The 19,455-nt window shown below is 43.5% G+C and overlaps 1 protein-coding gene across 1 annotated transcript in view; it reads right to left on the reverse strand.

Moving 5' to 3' along the window:
- suclg2 (succinate-CoA ligase GDP-forming subunit beta) overlaps positions 1-19,455 on the reverse strand; it is a 125,668-nt gene that overhangs the window by 33,528 nt on the left and 72,685 nt on the right. Inside the window, exons 8-9 of the mRNA XM_058631153.1 lie at positions 18,373-18,534; positions 15,967-16,109 (exon numbers count right to left, since the gene is read on the reverse strand). Of these exons, the coding sequence (XP_058487136.1) occupies positions 15,967-16,109; positions 18,373-18,534 (305 nt within the window). The remainder of the gene's footprint in view (positions 1-15,966; positions 16,110-18,372; positions 18,535-19,455) is intronic.

The raw sequence follows: 19,455 nt of genomic DNA on the forward strand, positions 1-19,455 counted from the left end.
TCCGCCCATTTCACTGCTCTTCCCCACCCACACTCACTCCTCACCCACTGGACTCTCATTTTCCTTTTTCTTTATCACTCGTTTCAGCGCGGCTCTCTCACTCGCTCCTTCTCTGTCAGCGCTCTCCCACTCGTCTCCTTACCCCTACACCGTACTTATGACATATTCAGGCTTCCTACAACTGCTGAGGAAACACACATTCTGGATCTGAAAGAAAGATGCTGTAGAACTGTTGAATAATACAGAGTAAGGGAATCTTTAAAGACAGTAAAGACATGGATAGAAGGAGCAAATTCAGGCCAAGCTGCTGTGGACTTATGTTGGGTTCCAGCTGCTAATAATGGCGAGCCAATGTCTTCTCAACTAGAACGGGGTCGACGTCAAATCCCCGTTACATGTAACATCACCTTCCTGTGACCACATACAAACATTTGGACACTATTTTTTGTGTCCAAAATCTGCCACTGTAATGTTTTCAACTGTTGTAAATGCTGGAGGTCGCCAGGTTACATATTTGACATAATCTCACCTTTAAATAATGGACAAGATTCCGGGTTAGCTGAGACAGTTTCTCATGTCTCAGTCCACAACAAGACCAATAAACACAATGGTAATTAAACAACATGGCGGCCTTCCCTTTTTTTTAACCTACCGACCGAACGAACGCGTGTACAGAAGTTTCGTTCATGTGCGTTAAACCCGACACCAGATGACTTCATAGATGACCATCCATTTTTAGCCCCTCCCACTTCCAATTTTCCTTCACACGTACATTTTCACCAGGATTGATGCCGTCGCAGAACTCCGGGAGTTTGTGAGTTTTGGGGTATGTTCAGGTCCTCGAAAACACGAGTCATTTGCATTACATTTACATTTATGTAAATAGACGCTTTTATCCAGTCACTTAAAAGGGAATTGAGTATTGAACTGCATTGCTAACTTTGTTAGGTCTTGACCACTGAAATAACCGGCACGATTACTAATTTGGAGGAATAAGAAGAATAGTTATTGAATTTGATAGGGTCCTATGTTACCTTGTGCTGCTTGGACCCTAATTACAAGACGATCATATACTAACTTTTAGCAGTAGGGTAAGTGGGGCTCAAGTCTTGTTTCTGATTGATCCATCTTCAGTATCAGAATCAGAATCCTTTCCCCACAGGGAAATTGGGTGCCTTACATTTACTTCAGAATTAAACTAATGGCGTGTTTCCACTAGCATTGTAGCTGCTACCTTATTTTATTAGTACCTGCTCTGGCGAGTTGAGGCAATACTTTGTGTATTTGTCGGCCACTGATTGGCCAGAGTGCCGTCACAGGAAGAAACGTCCAACACAAGAAACTGTAGATCAGTTAAAAAGACAACAATCCTAAAAATGTGGGTTAATCTCCAACATTTAGCAAAGGAAATGTCTAAAATCTCAATATTTAACAGAAGAGTCTGGTTATTTAGCGATAGCACTGCTTATCGTGACCACGACCAGCATCACAAACCCTGCCGCTGTGCTTCAGTCCAGTGACTGTGTCAGACGGAACAAATAGTTTTAATGAACTGATTCTAATGATTCAGTTACACTGAAAACAACTGCTTTACAACTGCTTTGTGGCGTCAAACTTCCTTCTCTCGTCGCCATCAGCCACAAATCCACCGTCCACAGCAGACGTTGCATAACAGGACTGAAGACGTTAGTAAAATACAAACTTAAACTTCTTCAGCATTAGCGTCCACCAGCATCCATTAAGCCTCCATTAAGGTCAGACTATATTTTCACAGTGAAAGCCCTCGTCTAACATCTTGATCTCTTCCCTGTCGGCGGCAGACGGATCAAGTATTAACAAATACATCAGATATTGTCTGCTATACTGCTTAAAATAAATCTGAGGGCAACAAAGGGAGGTTGTAGTTGTCTTGGCAACCACAGCTCTACAAAGCAAATGTCACATCACCTATAACCATGTTAGAACGGAAGGGAAGAGGAGGACATGACGGAGACAGGCGTAATATTATAAGAATGAAGTTTAGGTCAAAACATTCTGGAGAGACAATGAAAGAGGAGCTGTTTGGGTCATATACGGTCATATAAGGTCATATAAGGTCATATAAGGTGAAAACTGACAGTTTTAATGTGTCAACTAACGAGGAGTTCACAAACAGAGGTGGCAGATATTTCTGCTTCATCTCAATCTTTGCTCTTCTTCTTTTCCAGCACAGTTTTCCCTGCGCGTGTGCATGCGTCATGTCCATGTGTGTCCTCCTCTGGCAGCAGCAGATATTGACTGAGATAATAGTGCAGGAGAGTCATGTTCTACATCGCCCCTGCTGCTCAGAGAACAAGTGCAGACAGCTGCAGCGGCAGACAGCCATGTCGACTTGGACGACGTACTCGGGGACTGAACCTGATCATCAGATCAGATCAGATCTGATAGCAGACTCTCCGCAGCGGCTGTCACTTATCGGGAATTCAGGAACAATGTGAGCTGGATAAGAGAAACGTGAGGTGGCACAAAATGGATGAGCGCAGAGACGAGTGCCGTCACTGTTACTATTACACACCAAAAGTTTTGTTCATTTAAAGTTTCACACTGAACATAAATAACTGAATACAGATCAGGTTGAAATAACTTGGTTGGCACAGTGTTAGCGATATACAGCACTGTGTAAAAGTCTTAAGCCACCATTTCATATTGCTATAATGACAATACAATATAATTATTTGGCACTTTAGTGCGACACATCAAGAAAATACGGGAAAGAGTTTTAAAATAACATTTTCAGACAAAAAGGCTGAAGTGTCAAGTATTTACAGTGACTTACTCTTGCACTTGAACAACAGCACGAGCCTGAAGTTAAACCCAGATTAATGTGACTGCTCGGTTTATTTAAGACATGCTTGAGCATTACATACACTTGTTGTATGAGTTACTCTTGAGATTGAGTACGAGTCTGGAAATGGAAGTCAATTAAAATGCCTTGATACGCAATTAGATAGACCTCCAACCAATCAGACCAATGATCCAGATGACCGATGCAGAGCGTGTGAACAAACTTTCTTGTTGCAGTTTTCTAGCAGCAATGGCTATCTATGGGTCTCTATGACTTTTGCCCGGGGGAGCTTTAAGAAGCGTTGGACGCCATCTTCTGCTTCTTCTTTCGTTTGGGTATGATGTTCAAAAATCTCTCCCCTCCCCCAGGCTTGGGTGCCAAAGACTATGGGGTTGGGGAAAGAACATCTCGAGACTCCATGACCAATCATCCCAAACACCAGTTCTTCCCCTTTTAGGATGCACCCGCCCAGATTGGCCTGGGCAAAGCTTAAAGCTTAACCAGGCGGTGAACCACCGTTCGGTCCTTCCACTCAGCTGAGGCCCGGCTATTACGAACTGTCCCGACGTATCGGGCACCAAATGGTTTGCATGGAGAATGACACAGTGACATGGAGGCTGGAGGTGGGGCCGCCATGTTGGATTATACAAAAGCTGCTAGACGTTGCTTCTCTTTCTTCTGCCTCTAGTGCACCAGGGGAAAAAAACCCATTTGTGATTGGTTCTCTGTTTTTGGAGATTCTGTAGTTGGCCAAAACAGCGTCCGCACCAGATTCCTCTGGATTCACCCACTAACCCGACCAACTTTCAGTCGCATCCTTTCGATCTAAATGAAGCCAATGATCATGCAATTTTACAGCCGTAAAAACAACAGTGCCCTGAGACTTTTACACAGTGACGTATTTGCTGCATTTCTACCAATATCTCAATGTCAGTATCAGTGTCAGCACAGCACACACTGGTGCCCTTAAAAGGTCATCTAACGAACCATTGGACAATTATGTGATTGACAGACAGAAAGACATACGTTCCCTGCATTTATAGACAGATATGAGTGTTTACGTGCATAGACAAAGTAGACATAAGGCATTTGTTTTCAAGTCCATTCTTCTTTTCTGTGAAGCATGCAGTGTTTATAAAGCTGATTTGCGAGTGCTTAGGATGTGATGTTTTTTTACTCTCCTGAACCCAGAGCGTCGAAAACAAAGCACAAGAGAGGCGATTTCTCTGGAGATACGACGAGGCGAACGTTTCATGTGAGCCCCATCATCTTTCCATTCCGCTCGATAATAAAGAAGTGTGCGGATCAGACAAGAGGCTCATATCAAATCAGGCCTGGAAAAAGCCAATTACACCGACAATAATCTCTTGCTGTACTGCTGCCGGCATGTCTCGCCATACAAAGCAACAATACCTGAAACACAACGAGCAGTGGGGGGGAGGCATTGAGGAGGGACGAGACATTTAAGTGTATTAGTGGCTGTCTGCTCATTATCCTACACAGTTGGTAAAATGAAGAAGTCCTATTTCAGAAGCAACAGCCCGTGGGATTGTGAGATTTTTGCTTTTTAATGATTGTGATGCACAATTATACCAAACTAAGTGAGGAAACTTTGTTTTCACATTTCCTTTGAGTGGACAAAATGTGAAAACATTAAGAGAGAAAACATCAGGAAACTAAAATCTACTCCAGCCCGTGCAAGCGTCACGCTGAGTGTGTTATTGTGGAGGTGGATGGAAATGCATCATCACATGAATGTGCCCAAATCAAATGAGACAATAATACACCATTCCCACTGATAACAACCAATTAACCCTCCGTTTAAATAGGTTTCTGTTCAAACGTGATCAAATGACTCTGCAATGAAAGCAGGTATTTATTGGCTTTGGCTCTGGTCAGCATTGGCGTACCCACTGAGAACTCACACACACTTGCTGTGAGGCAACGATGCTAGCCATTGCCCCACCATGTCTTTTATCTTTTGGTGTTTTAATTTAATTTACTTTGCTTTCTTACTCCATCCATTAGTATCAGTTTATTCATCCACCTACCTACCCATCTACCTAGCCTTAACATACCACACACACACACCTACCTAACCCTAGCATAACACGGTAAGTTATGCTAGGGTCAACCTATCAGTCTAAGTAGCGATGAATGTTTGTAGTAAACCTTACTTTTTACAGCTTGGGACAGCACTCAACATTTTATTTCATTATTCAGTTATTCAAGTAAAGAATCGTTTTGAAAGAGGGAACAAATTAAAAGATGTGTCCATGACCAAGTCCTAGATAATACCCGCTAATTTTGACGTGAAAGAGGTTCAAGTCAAGAGGGCAGATAGATTTTTAGATCCATGTCTACTTGTACCACAGCTCCAGCCAACACACACTCACAACACGCTCCAAAATCACCTTCAAAAGAGCCAGAAATCCAATGATAAATGATGATGGATATACAGTATAATATTGTGCATCATGAGGTAAAATATAACAGTATTTCCAATAATTGTTGTGAAGTGAAATAAGGGCAGAGCTCTTCGGTGAGGACTCTGTTTTTTATCATATTAAACTAATGGATAAAAAGGTTAGGTTAGGCCAGGTTACAGTAAAAGCAGTCAGCGATTTGCAGGCTCAGACAACAATGCTGGGTTATTTGAGCAGCAATTAACTACAGACTTCTTTCCCCTCTTTTGTGAGTGTCATCTGTTCTCAATAAAGTCAAGGTAATTGTCTATTTTCAGACGACTTAATACAATAATGTAAATGTGCGCCTCGTTGCTTTGACATAAAAAGTTCAGTTTTCTCATGAGGCAGATTGAAATAATTAAGTTGTATAATGTTCTTCTTTAGAGGTTCCGGCATGAGCTTTCAATATCGGGACTTTATATTTGGAGAAGAAGAAAAGGCTTTAGTCCAGTGGAAAGTAAAATAAATAAATAAATGAAAATGCATTTTGAAGGCCATGATGTGTTTGTTTGCTTGCTTTTCTGTAATCTGCTCATTAATTAACATTCAACAGCTCTCCATGCAACTTGAGTTTCCATGACGCGAGGGCTTCAAAAATCCCGCCCATGTTAACGGCCCTTGAGGACAGGAAAGGACACGGCATTTGTGGTGCCACTGCATGGCTCACAGAGCACGAATGATCTCATCAACTGGTTGATGTTTGAGTGGCCTCCCATAATCCTGCAGCACGTGTGCACATAAGCGCCAGGGAAGCGTGAAATAAGGATGGGCTGGGGGGGTTGGGGGGTTGGGGTGGGCAGGGGGCGGTGTCTAACAGTCACACCTCTGCTGCAGTGTCTCGCTGCACTGGACAAGAGGCCGAGTGTGATGGCGACACTCGTTCATGTCTGGGACAGATGGGAAACTGAAGTGGTGACACGGTGACAGTTGAAGGTTTGGACGGATGGAATCTCAATGTGACAAGAGCAGAAGCAGCAGCGGCAAAGCACATTTAAAGCTACAGTACAGCGCTACGGGAGCTGGCGTCATGCAATCCACACACGTGAATAACCCGCAGCATTTATACCAGGGGTGGGTTGAAATCCTCGTCCTTCCTCACGCAATACGCTCAGCGATACACCAGGGCAAATATCGATATTTTAAGTCACTCTAAAGTAAACCGGACTATTTCATGTCTCCTCACGGTGGCGCTGCTCAAAGGAATAAGGGGAAACTTGGGTGGAAGTGACCTGGCTGAAGAAGCGGGAGTTTACAGTGGGATGACGGTGGAGAAAGCTACGTTTAGAGATGCTCCATCCACGTTCAATACATATGCACTTTGCTACTCACTTTACAGTCTGGGAGTGGCTAACAGGAGGAAGCCTTAAATGTCTTATTGAAGTTGTTTTAGTAGTTCGACATGAAGGATTCAACATGAAAAGAGCATCTAAATCTCAGAGTCATGAGCATAGCTGCATCCCTCTTCCATTGGGAGCAACTACTTGAGGGATCTATAATTTGCATCAGTTCCAAAAACAAAAACTTTATTCATTGATCGCCATCAGGACTCAGAGAAGAAGAAGTGGACAAATACAGAAAAGTTTCTCAGAAACGAAGAGCTGACTCTCTGATACGAGGCATCAGTGACTCTGATCAAACCATGTGTGAAGTGTAAACACGGCACAACCACCTCTATCATGACATTACACTAATCACTAAGGAGAAATGAGAGTTAGTGACGCTGCCAGGGCAATGGCTTGAGTTAATTTTGATTTATTCTCTTGGCAAACGCCGGGACGTTATAAACATGAAATTGGACGCAGTAACATTGCAGTGGTCGACCAAGGACCCGCTTAAGTGAGGCGGCTAAATAAGTTGAGAAAAGTAAAGTGGAGTGGTAATCACCACTGTGATGATACTCAATCCTCAATCATCAGGTGAAGAGCAAAGAAAACATGAAGCAGCTCCTGCAGAGGTACATGAGGATAAATGAAGCCCTTCTTCGCCATGCCCTTCCTCTTAAGTGCTTGACTTCACAAGGTCGCTCAATCACATGCAGCTCCTCTCCTCCCTGTGGTAGCGAAAAAAAAAAAAAAGGGGGGGCCCTATCTGATCACTGGCTGCCTCCCCCTCTGGCCCCCTGGTGTGAACCAGGTGCTGCGATGACAAAACACTCCTGGCAGCAATAAGAGAGCAAAGAGAGCAGAGCTCAATTAGCCTGAACTCCAATCCCAGATCTTCTATTGATTTCCCACGGATGAGGAATGGCAGACAGGAGAAAGCTCAATCAGACATGCCCATGGGACCTCTCCCTCTCTCTCCCTCTCTCTCCCTCTCTCTCCCTCCCTCAGTGTGTGTTTTTGTCTCTGTGTGTGTGTGTGAGAGAGAGAATCAACAGGGGATAATAAAAATGGTGCCAGACAAGGTGCTGTGCTCAGGACGAACGCATTAGCGATCCATAGTCTTTATGCAAACGCGACGCTTAAGTAAATGGTGTTGACGACTGGAAATGACACGAGTCTTTAGAAAACACGCTGTGCCGTCGCCATCACACATGAGACGGTGTAAGAGACGGACGTGGCGTTCGTTCCCCTGAAGGACAAATCAATCTGACAACTCATCAACTCCCTGGTGCGTCTGGACAATTCCTTCGCTTCCTGAAATTAACCTTCCTGAGAAGATCGAGAGGGAGTGTGTGGAGTGGAGTCACCACATCTCTCTTTCATTTGGGGCTCCTTTGCATAGAGAATCTATTTTGTTTGTTGCTTTTAAAAGGATATATTTGATCCGACATTTTGGTCCAATCGTGGACCCTGTTCACTCACTGTCTACAGCTTTATCGTCCACATGAGGGACATCGAGGTGCAGAGACAAACAACCATCGACTCTCACATCCACAGTGGGAGGGGAACTGGGGAACCTGGAGAACACCCTCTGTCAAACTTGGCAAAAGTGGTAGCCACTATACTCCCGCGTTTCCTTTGTCATCCAATCAAGGGTAGCTAGCGCTAAGTTACGGTCTGCTGAATACGTCTTCAGATCCGATCACAGAAACTACATTCAGAGGCGGTTTGAGGACACGCAATTATGTCCACATTCCTCTGCCTGTATAAATGACATTGCAGGAGAGTAAACATCCCACAGCTGTTGTAAACATGGCTCCTGGATCTGCTCGCCCATTTTTCATTTCACCCCAACCGGTCCAGGCAGATTTTGAGATTTTTTCCAGTTAAATATTAGGGTTTTGGACGGATGGACGGATGAATCCTTAGTCGCATGAACACAATCTGTCTTCAGGACGGATAAAAGACTCCGCCTTCTTAGCTGACGTCCTCTGGTCTCACACACACGTGTGTGTTGTGTTGACGGGTGTGTTGGGGAGGTGGGATAACAAAGCGACTACATAAGGCTCCTTTGACTGCATTGCATCATCGCAATCTTCACACTTTTTTAAGATAAAAATATGATTGAAAACACACTTTTTTTCTTGCGATCTGGCGGTGACACCAGATCTGATCATACGTGGTCACAGGAGACGCTCACAGGACGTAACCCTAAATATGACGACAAACACCAGAGACAGTCGTGTGGAGCCGACAGATCCAGACTTAATCAGCACAACGGGAACTCATTTAACAGCGGTTTGAATGTTACAGAAATAACATTTCTTTAAACTTCTTCATTAAGTACTTGCAACAATGGGAAAAAAATAATCTCTTAAATGGAAAAATTCCTCCAGCAGAAGTGGACCGGGAGTGGGCGGCCATCAGCCTCGACAGGCTGCGATGAAAGGAGAGATGGTTCATCTGCTCTGCAGCCGTCTATAGACGAGTGCTTCACTGAGGTTGCACAGTTGAGTTCTGAACTTGTGCCCTTTATGCAAGAGGCACTGAATAGATAGCCTTGAAATACACCCACACTTTACCTCCACGTACACACACACACACACTAATGCAGTGGGCTGAGGAGAACAGCCGCATGTACCGACACAGACCAATTACAGTTATTCAGGCTCTTGCTGAATATATTTCAAGGTCTAACACGGGGTCAGTCCAGTCTGTGTTTAGCTCATAGGCTTGCCACGTCGCTGCAGTGATTTTAAATGAACTGGAGCAGGAAAAGGTCCCACGACACAGGGGCAAAAAAAAGAAACAGAAGCCCATATCTGCCACTAACGCCGGGCTTTTTAATGCACTGTAAGCAAATCTGCAGGAAGAGCCATTATATAAGGTGGAGGCTTTCTCACATAATGGCAAACCAATACACTGACCTAAACAGCTCATAACTGGAACAAAATAAAACAATGCATCAGCCGGAAAACGACTCTCGCCGGCCGCTTTATTACTTACTGCCAAAGTTCATGTGGTCGTTAACGTAAATATTTAATCACCCAGATATGGTAAAGAAACCCTGATGAAGTTTAAACTTAAAAAGAAAGTCACTCTGAATATTTATATGAATATTGACGGTGCAAATTTCCTTGGGAAAATCATAACTGGCCTTCTTCAATTCCTGGTGCTTTTTTGTCGTCGCTGACGAGAAAGACTCTTCCTTTGGGCTTCCTGACCTCAGCGTGGCAGCCCCACTGCGTTGGTTCGACTAAGTCTTCGTGTCTCTGCGGCCGCTCCCCCCCCCCGTTTAGTATTTGTGAAATATTCCACGCTCTGGGAATCAAGTCCATTACGGCGGTGTCTTGTTTTTCCTGCGCTCTCTCGTTCTCTCTGCAGCTTTATGTGGCTCGTGTTTATAACGCGGGGAAATGGCATCTCCCACTGGTCCCCCTGCTTCAGGAAAACAGGTGATTTATTTCTCTCTCTAAAATAACACAGCGTGGGGCTCTCACATCACAGGTGACTCCCATGATTAAAAGTTGCCGCCGCTCCCCGGAGGCCCGCGTGTGTGTGTGTGTGTGTGTGTGTGTGCAGGTGTAACAGAACAAGCACATGCACATATATTTGCACATCTTTGCGTTTCCTGCTCGGTGATGGATTGAGCCGCGTGATTTCCATCACACTCCGGTGTCGTCACATCCTAAGGACACGGCTTTGTAAAACAGGACTCGTCTTCGTCTTCTTGGTCTTCTTGGTCTTCTTGGTCTCGTCTCTGCGGCCTGAGGACAGGATGATGCTCTTCTTCATAACACATCTCTCCGGCTCACCTGGTTGAGACCAGAGGCAGAGCGGCTTTCCTCCGCGGCTCCATCCCATACATGTCGGAGGAGCACATTAGACATGAGCTCATATGAGCGTGAGCGAGAGCCCGCGTGCCCGGGCTCTTACAGGATTTAGCTAGCAGGCACGCAACTGAGAGGAGCCTCCTCACATTGACTCTAATAGGATTTAGCGAGATGAAAGGCTCCGGGGGAAGGAAAGAGACGTACAAAGAAGGAGCGGAGAGATGTCAAGAGGGAGGAGGAGGAGGAGGAGGAGGAGGAGGGGAAATGGTCAGATACAGTAAAGTCCAGGAATGTGTCACCACCACCGACAACGACGTCAGTAAAACAGAAGACATCGTTAAAGTTGGAAACACAGCGAGCAGTGCATTAGTACGGTGTTCTTGTTTTTCTTGAACGTTCCGTGGACTGAAGCACAAAAACAGTGATTATGCAACATTAGCGCACGCATATAAACATTTACCTCGCTCTATATATACATGCCTGAGAGGTGCCTCACACAGCTGCTGCGTGACTAACTCACTCGCTCATTTTCTTTATCCTCCACATGAGAGTCACTCCCAGCTGACACGGAGCGAAAGGTGGGGGTCACGACCTGGACAGGTCACCAGCCGATAGACCAACATCCAATTTCACACACACAGGTAGAAGAACATGTAAAGTCGAAGCGTTAAATTCCCATGAAATGTGTCCAAAGCAAGTGTTTAAAGCCGTGAGTAAATATTTAATGCATATCATGTTTTAGTGCTGCAGTGTAAGTGCGGCTCCTTGTGTTCGTCTTTTTGGAAACTTAACGGCAAACCACAAAACCTGGAGTCTGGTAAAGAGGCGGCAACGCTGCTGGAAGTAATGATTATTCTCAGAATTAATTAGTCAATCTAATGGTTGGTTGGTCCATAAAGAAAATGTAATCAAACTTCTATATTATGTATGACTTTTTACACGGTATTGGACCACTTGTTTATTTGTGATGATTTTGTATCTTTATATTTTTTATATTCTCTACAGTATTTTATTGTAAAGTCTTACTTCTCCATATTTTATTTACCTCTGATGTACTGCACTTTGTTTCAGCTGTTGTTGTTTTTGAAAGTGCTTTATAAATACATTTGGACTGGATTATCCAATATCAGCAATATATATACACACACATATACATACATATATACATATAGCAAAGAAACCAGACAATATTCACTTATTTAAGAAGCAGGAAAACTGATTATCAAAATAATTTAGTCCTGAGTTCATAATTGATTCGCTGCAGCCTGACTGTCCATTATTCTGACTTTCAAACGCTAATCTCTGCACTTTTCCATATTTTTACATGCGGCCCCTCCTTTAGAAAAACAATGACTAAAACGTTGTGATATAAACATATTTTCCGTCATGGTGATTAATAGACGGCAGCAGCAACAGCGACGCACACCGAGAATAAGGCTGCGTTTTTAGAAAAATGCCATCATTTACTGAAGCCTATAAAAATCACAGAACAGCCTTAAGCGCGGAGAACAAAATGGATGTCGAGTCGGACCAAACATCCATCTGCCACTTTCTTCACGGGCGCAGGCACAAGGCAATAACCGGGCTTATGTGGCTGTTGGTATTTTCTGCCTGGGCCTTCGCCCGCCCACAGGTGATGTGAGGAGGGGAGAGCGCCATAAATTGAGCCTCTCTGCCAACCAAAGTGTTCTATACGTGGATATGAAGTAAAAGCAGGAGCCATTTATTTTAGCATAAGAAAAAATAAATACGTGTCAGCGCGTTTAGAGCCGGGGGGCCAGAACTCAAGCGAGGCTGAATGGTCTGGCAGAGCAGCAGCAAAATAACTTTTACCATTTCACATTTCCACTCCCAATCATTCCCACTTTCTTCCTTTTCGTCGCCACTCCACTCCGCGCTATCGCACTCTCATCTGTTTCCTCGTCCACTTTCTTTCAGACAATAATAATGTTTATGTTAATGCTGTGGGGGGAAGTGAGTAAACAACAGAGAGGATGCTTTGTCATCTCAGGCTCTGCATCTCTGTCGCTTTTCTTTCCTGGTGCCGGCGGTCGACTCACATCGCTTCCACTCCCTCTCGGCACAATGAGCCCGATAAATTCAAAGCGGGGAGAGCGACGCGGAGAGAGAGAGCGCGAGAAAGAAATAGAAGAGGGTGAAAAAAAAACCACACAGAGTGAGGGAGAGGGAAGAAAGACAAACAAAAACAGACACCAAAATACCTGTTCTTGAGGAAATGTTTGTCGTCAGAGCAGCAGCGGGATGTGCTTTTACCACAGCACACAAACCATTCTAATCTTTCCCCCGCAAAATAACAAAGCCCACGATACAGATTCATAATCGCAGCAGAACAGAACAGTAACGGCCTTTTCCCTGCAAACTCGGCCATGTCGTCACAACTCTTAGCCGCCTCAGCGTAAATGTCACAAACTCCACAAAACACCATTATATTTAACTCCCTTTCACGACGTCTTATTTCACAAATTAGCTGAATCATTTTCAACATTTTGCCATCACCTTGCAGAGGATGTGATTTTTATTCTAATGTCTGCTATTATTTTGGACCTTTGGCAAGAAGTAATTGGTGGAAAAATAATGCAAATGAGCAGCTCTCTCTCTCTCTCTCTCTCTCTCTCACACTCTTATTGTGAAATGATTAACATTCTTTCCACAGATCAGAGCAGGTTTCTCAGCTCCTCTGGTTGAAATGCTAATGTTGCTTACAACCCAGTTTAATGTCAGTGCTATTCGGCTTTTTCTCCCCCCATTAGGGAGGTGCTGCCTGTTTCTATTTTCATACACAGCAGCAGCAGCAGCAGCAGCAGCAGCAGCAGCGGCAGCGGCGGCAGCAGCATCTGGATCTGGAGAATCCACTTAAGACAAAGACAATTCCTCTCCTGTACTTAGCATCAAAAATCACTGGACTGGATATTGGAAAGATAAAAGTGTAAAATGCGATTCATCACGTGCTTCCCTATGCACAGACTCATGCATTTTAGCCGAGTCATGTTGCTGATTACTACTATAAAAAAGGCTAACTACAAAAATGCCAAAAAGTGGACTGAGAAGGTGGGAGAGTGGGGAGGAGGGCAGGGGGCGTGGCCGGACAGTAAAATCAAACCCCATCCTCTCACTCTCTTACACCACGTTTCAAGAGGTGGAGCGAGAAAGACGATAAAGCGGAAGCTCCAGTGTTTATAAAACAGGGGGAGGAGTCTTGGACAACAAGCCTTTGTGGTGATTGGACAAGACAGTGACAAAGGCGTGTACCAGAGAAGTCAAGGGGAATATTTGAATGTGGTGTTTGACCAGAGAGGCACAACATGTATGTATGCATGTATGTATGTAGCGCCCTTTATGCAAATCAAAAAAGTATTTATTCCTTCCATTCAGTAAACTTCAACAATTCCATTTAATCAAACTCAAAACAATAATTCAGTCCAAATATATATAAAAAAAACCTGTATGCTTCTCCTCCTTCTTCTGAGCAACAACCAACGGAAATAACAACAAACAGAATTATCTCTTTAAAACTGCTCCATTAAATAAAATAAATACCAGTATAAATGTCGGTATGAACCGGTATACACTACGGTGCACTACTGCACATAGATGTGCTGTATGAATTCTTTTTTTTAATAATAATAATAATAGTCTTTCAGGCTTTTACTTGCCATTATTGATCACAATCCCTTTATTTATTTATTTATTTTATCCACCATTTTCATTCATTTTTATCCCCCCCCCCCCCCCCCACAGACCATTGACTTGAATCCACATGAGACCAAACAGAATGTGCACACAGCAGAAATGTGAGACAGGCCATGTATCACCTGCTGGGCTGTTACAGTCGGTGGCCTTTTAACATTCATACACAGCACAGAGCCACGCTGCTAACAGTCACACTGTTATTATTTGTCAAACTTTATCGTGGTGTGTATTATTAGATTTGGACCAAACACGTGTTCAATACCAATCAGTGCAGTCAGCCAATCACATGGCAGCGAGTCACTGCATGTCGGTGCGTAGACGTGGTCAAAGAAGCGGCTCAAGTTCAAACCCAGCTCCAGAATGAAGGCGTACTCTCGTAGCTGGCTGCACACGTCCATTTCAAGACAGTGTTACCTTGAATTTGGTAAAGAGTGATGTGTGTTCATCTGACTGAGGGCATCATGTGACTCTGGGCCGTCACTGATGCAGAATCGTCCCATCAACACGTCAGAGGGAACAAAATGGAATGGACCTTTTCCTTTGTCATTGTGAAAGAGTTCCATGTAGATACGGCATTGTTTCAGAAAATACAGGTTATCATAAAGAAGGATAAGAAGATAAGCAACAGTGGACGTAAGGTGGGAATATGACATCATCGTTTTCCCACTCCAGGCTCTGAAAATGCTGTTTCCCTGAGGATAAAATGCAGACTTTGACCTACACTTGTACTGTGTGGACACATCACAGCAACCCACCGCCATGTTTCCCCACTGAGAAAGATCCAGGGTACTGCATACTTCCACCGCTTCTGCTCCCCAAGTCCCGCCCACAATCATCCCCTCAGTGAAGTACGTCCAACAATAAGGTGGATGTTTGATGTAGTCGTTCATATCTTGTAGATTAGCAGCAGAATACTGGAAACCAGTATGGAAACCACGGCTTCCAGTGTTTAGTCAGGAGTTATATCCGACATACAGCGACATCACTTTACGTGCAGCACATCCAGCAGCTGCACGAGGCCGTCGGCAGCTCGCTTTGATTAAAACTTGTTTATTCATCTTGTGTCGTCTCGCGTTGGGTCGCACACGTGATGAGACGACAAGAAACGGAGAGTGTGGAGAGATCGATCACACCGCTGCGCCTGACAGTGATGGCTTATAATCACGCAAGAGTCTGTTTCCCTGAGTGAAACATGGACAAATGCCAAGGTCTCTGGTTTAATGAGTGCCGACAGACGAGGCTTTATCAATGTGATATGACAAGATACATGAGTGCAATATAAAATATTATTAATAATAATAATAATAATAATAATAATAATAATTAAACAGGTGGCTGTACGCTTTTTTTTAACCTACTTTTCTAATGAACATGAGCTGAAAAATGTCAAACAATTAAGACTAACTGAGTCACACGAGACTACGTTGGCTTGCAGGAATCACTTTGCAAGAGTTGAATGATGTGGGTCGAATGGACTTCACTACATATTTACAATGTTAAAATGTTTTAACACAGTTAAAAGTGCTCCTAACTAAAAATAGAGGGTCTGTAAGTTTCACAGTTTGCCTGAAAATATAGTTAAAACTTTACATTACAGTCCCAAATACACAAGCACGTTCTTGTCATTTACATTTTCCTTAAGTTTCCACTTAAGCTGCTAATTTGAATGCTAACTTGCTGTGTGATCTCTGTGGGAACCCACACCCTCTCACAGTAGCCTAACCTCCACCGCGATGGGACTGTGTGACGTCAGCTACTGGAGCTCTATATTCTGATTGTTAGGATCTAGCTCCATAAAAACCCCTTACCTTAGGATCAGCGGTGAGCAGCTTGAAGGCCTCGTACACCTGCCTCTCTTGGACTCCTCCTCCCAGGTCCAGGAAGTTTGCAGGTTTTCCTCCATGCAGGTCGATGATGTCACATGTGGCCATCGCCAATCCGGCTCCATTCACTGCAAAAATAAAGAAATAAACCTCGTTGTCAGGCATTTATTCCGAAACATAGAGGATAGGAAGGAAAGAAAAAGCAGGAATATAGTGTATTTAGTTAAATGGATGGTGTCTCTCCAGAGTGATCAGTCTGGCATGTTGAGCGGGCGTTAATGGTACCATGTATCAAATCAGTTTATTAAGTATAATAACGCTAAACATGACCATTAAGTTCAGAGATTGGAACAAATGTCCCCGCGTGTATAATGTGATGCCAGCGGCCGTGAGCTAATTAAAATAACATCACCATCTCTAAAGGAAGAGGCGACGCGTTTCGTAGGAACGAGCCATAATTTATCCACTAAAGACCAAACAGCTGAAAATAATAAGTGAAACCAGTCGGAAATCTTCTAATCAAGAACATGCAACGTGTCAAGTCGAGCATCGCAGGGAATGGGCCGACGAGTAGACATCAGAGAAGCGAGCGTTGATTAAAAGAGATTGTGCTATGCCTCTTCTGCGGCCTGTGTCATCATTTAGCCAAGCTACCCCTGCTGAGGTGCGTGGGAGCCAAGTGCACAGAAACTGTCGTACCTCATTTGGCTTAGCCAAGCCCGAACTTGTGTCCTGGCAAGCTCCCCGACCGAGGTCTCGATAAAATGGAAATTTGTTTTAACAGCTGTCACTTTGGTGGCTCGCGGAGCTCTCAAGGAAGCTGCAGGGCCTTAAAAGCTGTTGTTACTTTAAGAGAGACTGGGGATGCAGAATGGGCTGCGTGCACGTCCGTGTGTGTGTGAGGGACGTTGGATAGTGCTAACAGACATCTAATGTGTTTATGAGGCTATGGAGTAAGAGGCGAGAGCACCTGTTAGTGCTGCTGTACACTGTAAAAGCTTTGATTTATGACAAGAGAGGGGGCCTTTAATGAGAATGCTAACAATCTGGCTCACTGGAGACTTTCTGGGCGGATTATAGCTAATTAGAACGCATTGGTTATGGCAGCGTTCCTTCTGGAATCCTCGGAAAGCTGCTTGTAATGTGGACTGGAGGAGAAAACCCAGGCAGCCTTTACTTTGACTCATGAATTAACTGTGTCTGAGCTTTTCGCTTGTGACTTAAGAGATACAAGAGATGCAAACATTTAACATTTAACCTTTTACCGGGGCCACTCTATAACGCCCATTCATTGTCCGGCCATTAGCATAGCCCCTTAGCTATAAATGGTTTTAATTAACCTTACTTTTTACAACTTAAGCACAGCTGTTAGCCACAAACGTTCTTAGCAAACCTGAATTCATTAGCCATGAAGGCTTTTAGTGAACCATACTTTTTGACAACAGTTAGCATAGCTGTTAGCCATGCATACTTTAAGCAAACCTTACATTTTTAAAACAATTAGCACTGCCGTTAGCCATGAATACTTTTAACAAACCTTACTTTTTGACAACAGTTAGCAGAGCCGTTGGCATAGATGTTTTAGATAAACTAGCATGACCTTTTCTCTTTTTTTACTAGACTTACTTTTTTAAAATTACTAGTAGAGCTCTAAGAACAAAACTGTTAGCACTGCCGTAGTATGAAATGCTTTTTAGCAAACCTTAATTTTTTACAGTTGTTCATACAGCCCTTAACCATGAACAACCGTTAGCAGAGCCGTTGGCATGGATGTTTTAGAGAAAGTTGCATTTTACACCTATTAGGACAGCATTTATTTTAAACTAGCCTTACTTTAAATTGTTAGCACGGTAGTAGCATGGACTGTCTTTTAACTTTTATTCACACAGCAGTTAGCCATGAACAATTTCAGCTACCCTTACTTTTTTTTTTACAATGGTTAGCTCAGCCATTAGCCATGAATGTTCAAGAGAACCTTACTGTTAGCACAGGTGTAGCCTGAAATGTTTTTAATGAACCTTGCTTTATAAAACACTATTAGCATAGCCATTAGCCATGAATAATCTTAACGTTATTCACTTGCTATTGACTTTGAATGAAGGACTAAAGTAGAAGGTACAAAATAGTGTTGACTGGAATGTCATTGAGCTCAACTGAGACGTTTGATTGTGTTTTTGTTTGTGGTACGTTTGTGACGCCACTTTTCATGTATGGGTGAAGCGGGGTGAAAAAAACACTTCAGTCCAGACCAACCACAGGCAACAGAAAGTGAGATAATTGCCTGTTTAAGAGGTTCATGGACGTCAAAAAATATTTTCAATCCTTTCAAAAAGGCGTAAGTGTGTGTGTGTGTGCGCTGTTCTGTTCTGGGGTGGGTGTTTGTTTCCGTACCAAAACAAGCGATGTTTCCATCCAGTCCAATATATTTGAGGTCCCACTTGGCCGCCTCCATCTCTATGGGGTCGCTCTCCATCATGTCATCCATGGCGAACACCGCCTTCTGACGGAACTCGGCGTTGTCGTCGAAGCTGATCTTGGCATCAAAGCAAACCACTGGGGCAAAGATGTGGAGGAACGAGGAGATGACAAAGACGGCGTTAGGAATAAAAGAGAGAGCAAGAAAGAAAGTGAGACAAAGGAGAAACAACATGGAGAGGGAAAGGAGGGCGATTTAGACACAAAGAGGACACTAATTATCATTTCTAAAACCTGAAACTCCTGAACATTGGAGCGTCCCTTCGGCCTGATGCTCTTAATGACTTAAACAGTTGGTCTCACTAAAGTGTGTGTTTTTGACACTGCCTCTATGGGATAGACCTTCATAGTAAATGGGTGTTTTTCTTTAAACTTCAAAGGGATCGCATTTCAAAGTGAATGCACTCTTGAAGCGATAAAAAAAATGTATATATTACATTTGCATACAACCATACTTAGACTTTGTAGTATAACTTATAAGAATAATTTTTTCCTAAATGAAAAGACTGCCACCACATTTTTAGCTTAGCAGGACTGGAAACAAGAGAAAAAGGTCCAGTGTGTATCACGTAGAAGGGTTTAATACCAGAAACTGAATTTACTTCCGTATAACTGCTTTAAAATAAGAACATAATTTGGTTTTGCAGCCTTTGATACCTGATGCATAAACTTTAAACTCTATAGTTTACATCTTTCCTGGTACATGAAGGGGAGGGGCAAGGGGAAGAGTCTGCCAAGCTTCAGTCCCACCACTAGATTTAACTGGTTTGATGGCTGCTACACAGGGCTGTGGTGTCAGACTAGAATCACAACTTCCCTATAAATCCGTTGTTTTCTAGTCTTTGGGGCTACAGTCTTTTTTTACAGATAAGACTGAGCAAGAAAGAAAAACAAACCCTTCCTCAAGATGTCAAGGTATTGCTTTTATTTTCTTTCATAGACGTTTTTTTTTCTCAGGCTATAAAAAATGGAAAACCCTTGGGGTAGATGCACTCCCTG

This window comes from Solea solea, chromosome 6, assembly GCF_958295425.1.
Source record: "Solea solea chromosome 6, fSolSol10.1, whole genome shotgun sequence".
Classification (NCBI taxonomy): domain Eukaryota; kingdom Metazoa; phylum Chordata; class Actinopteri; order Pleuronectiformes; family Soleidae; genus Solea; species Solea solea.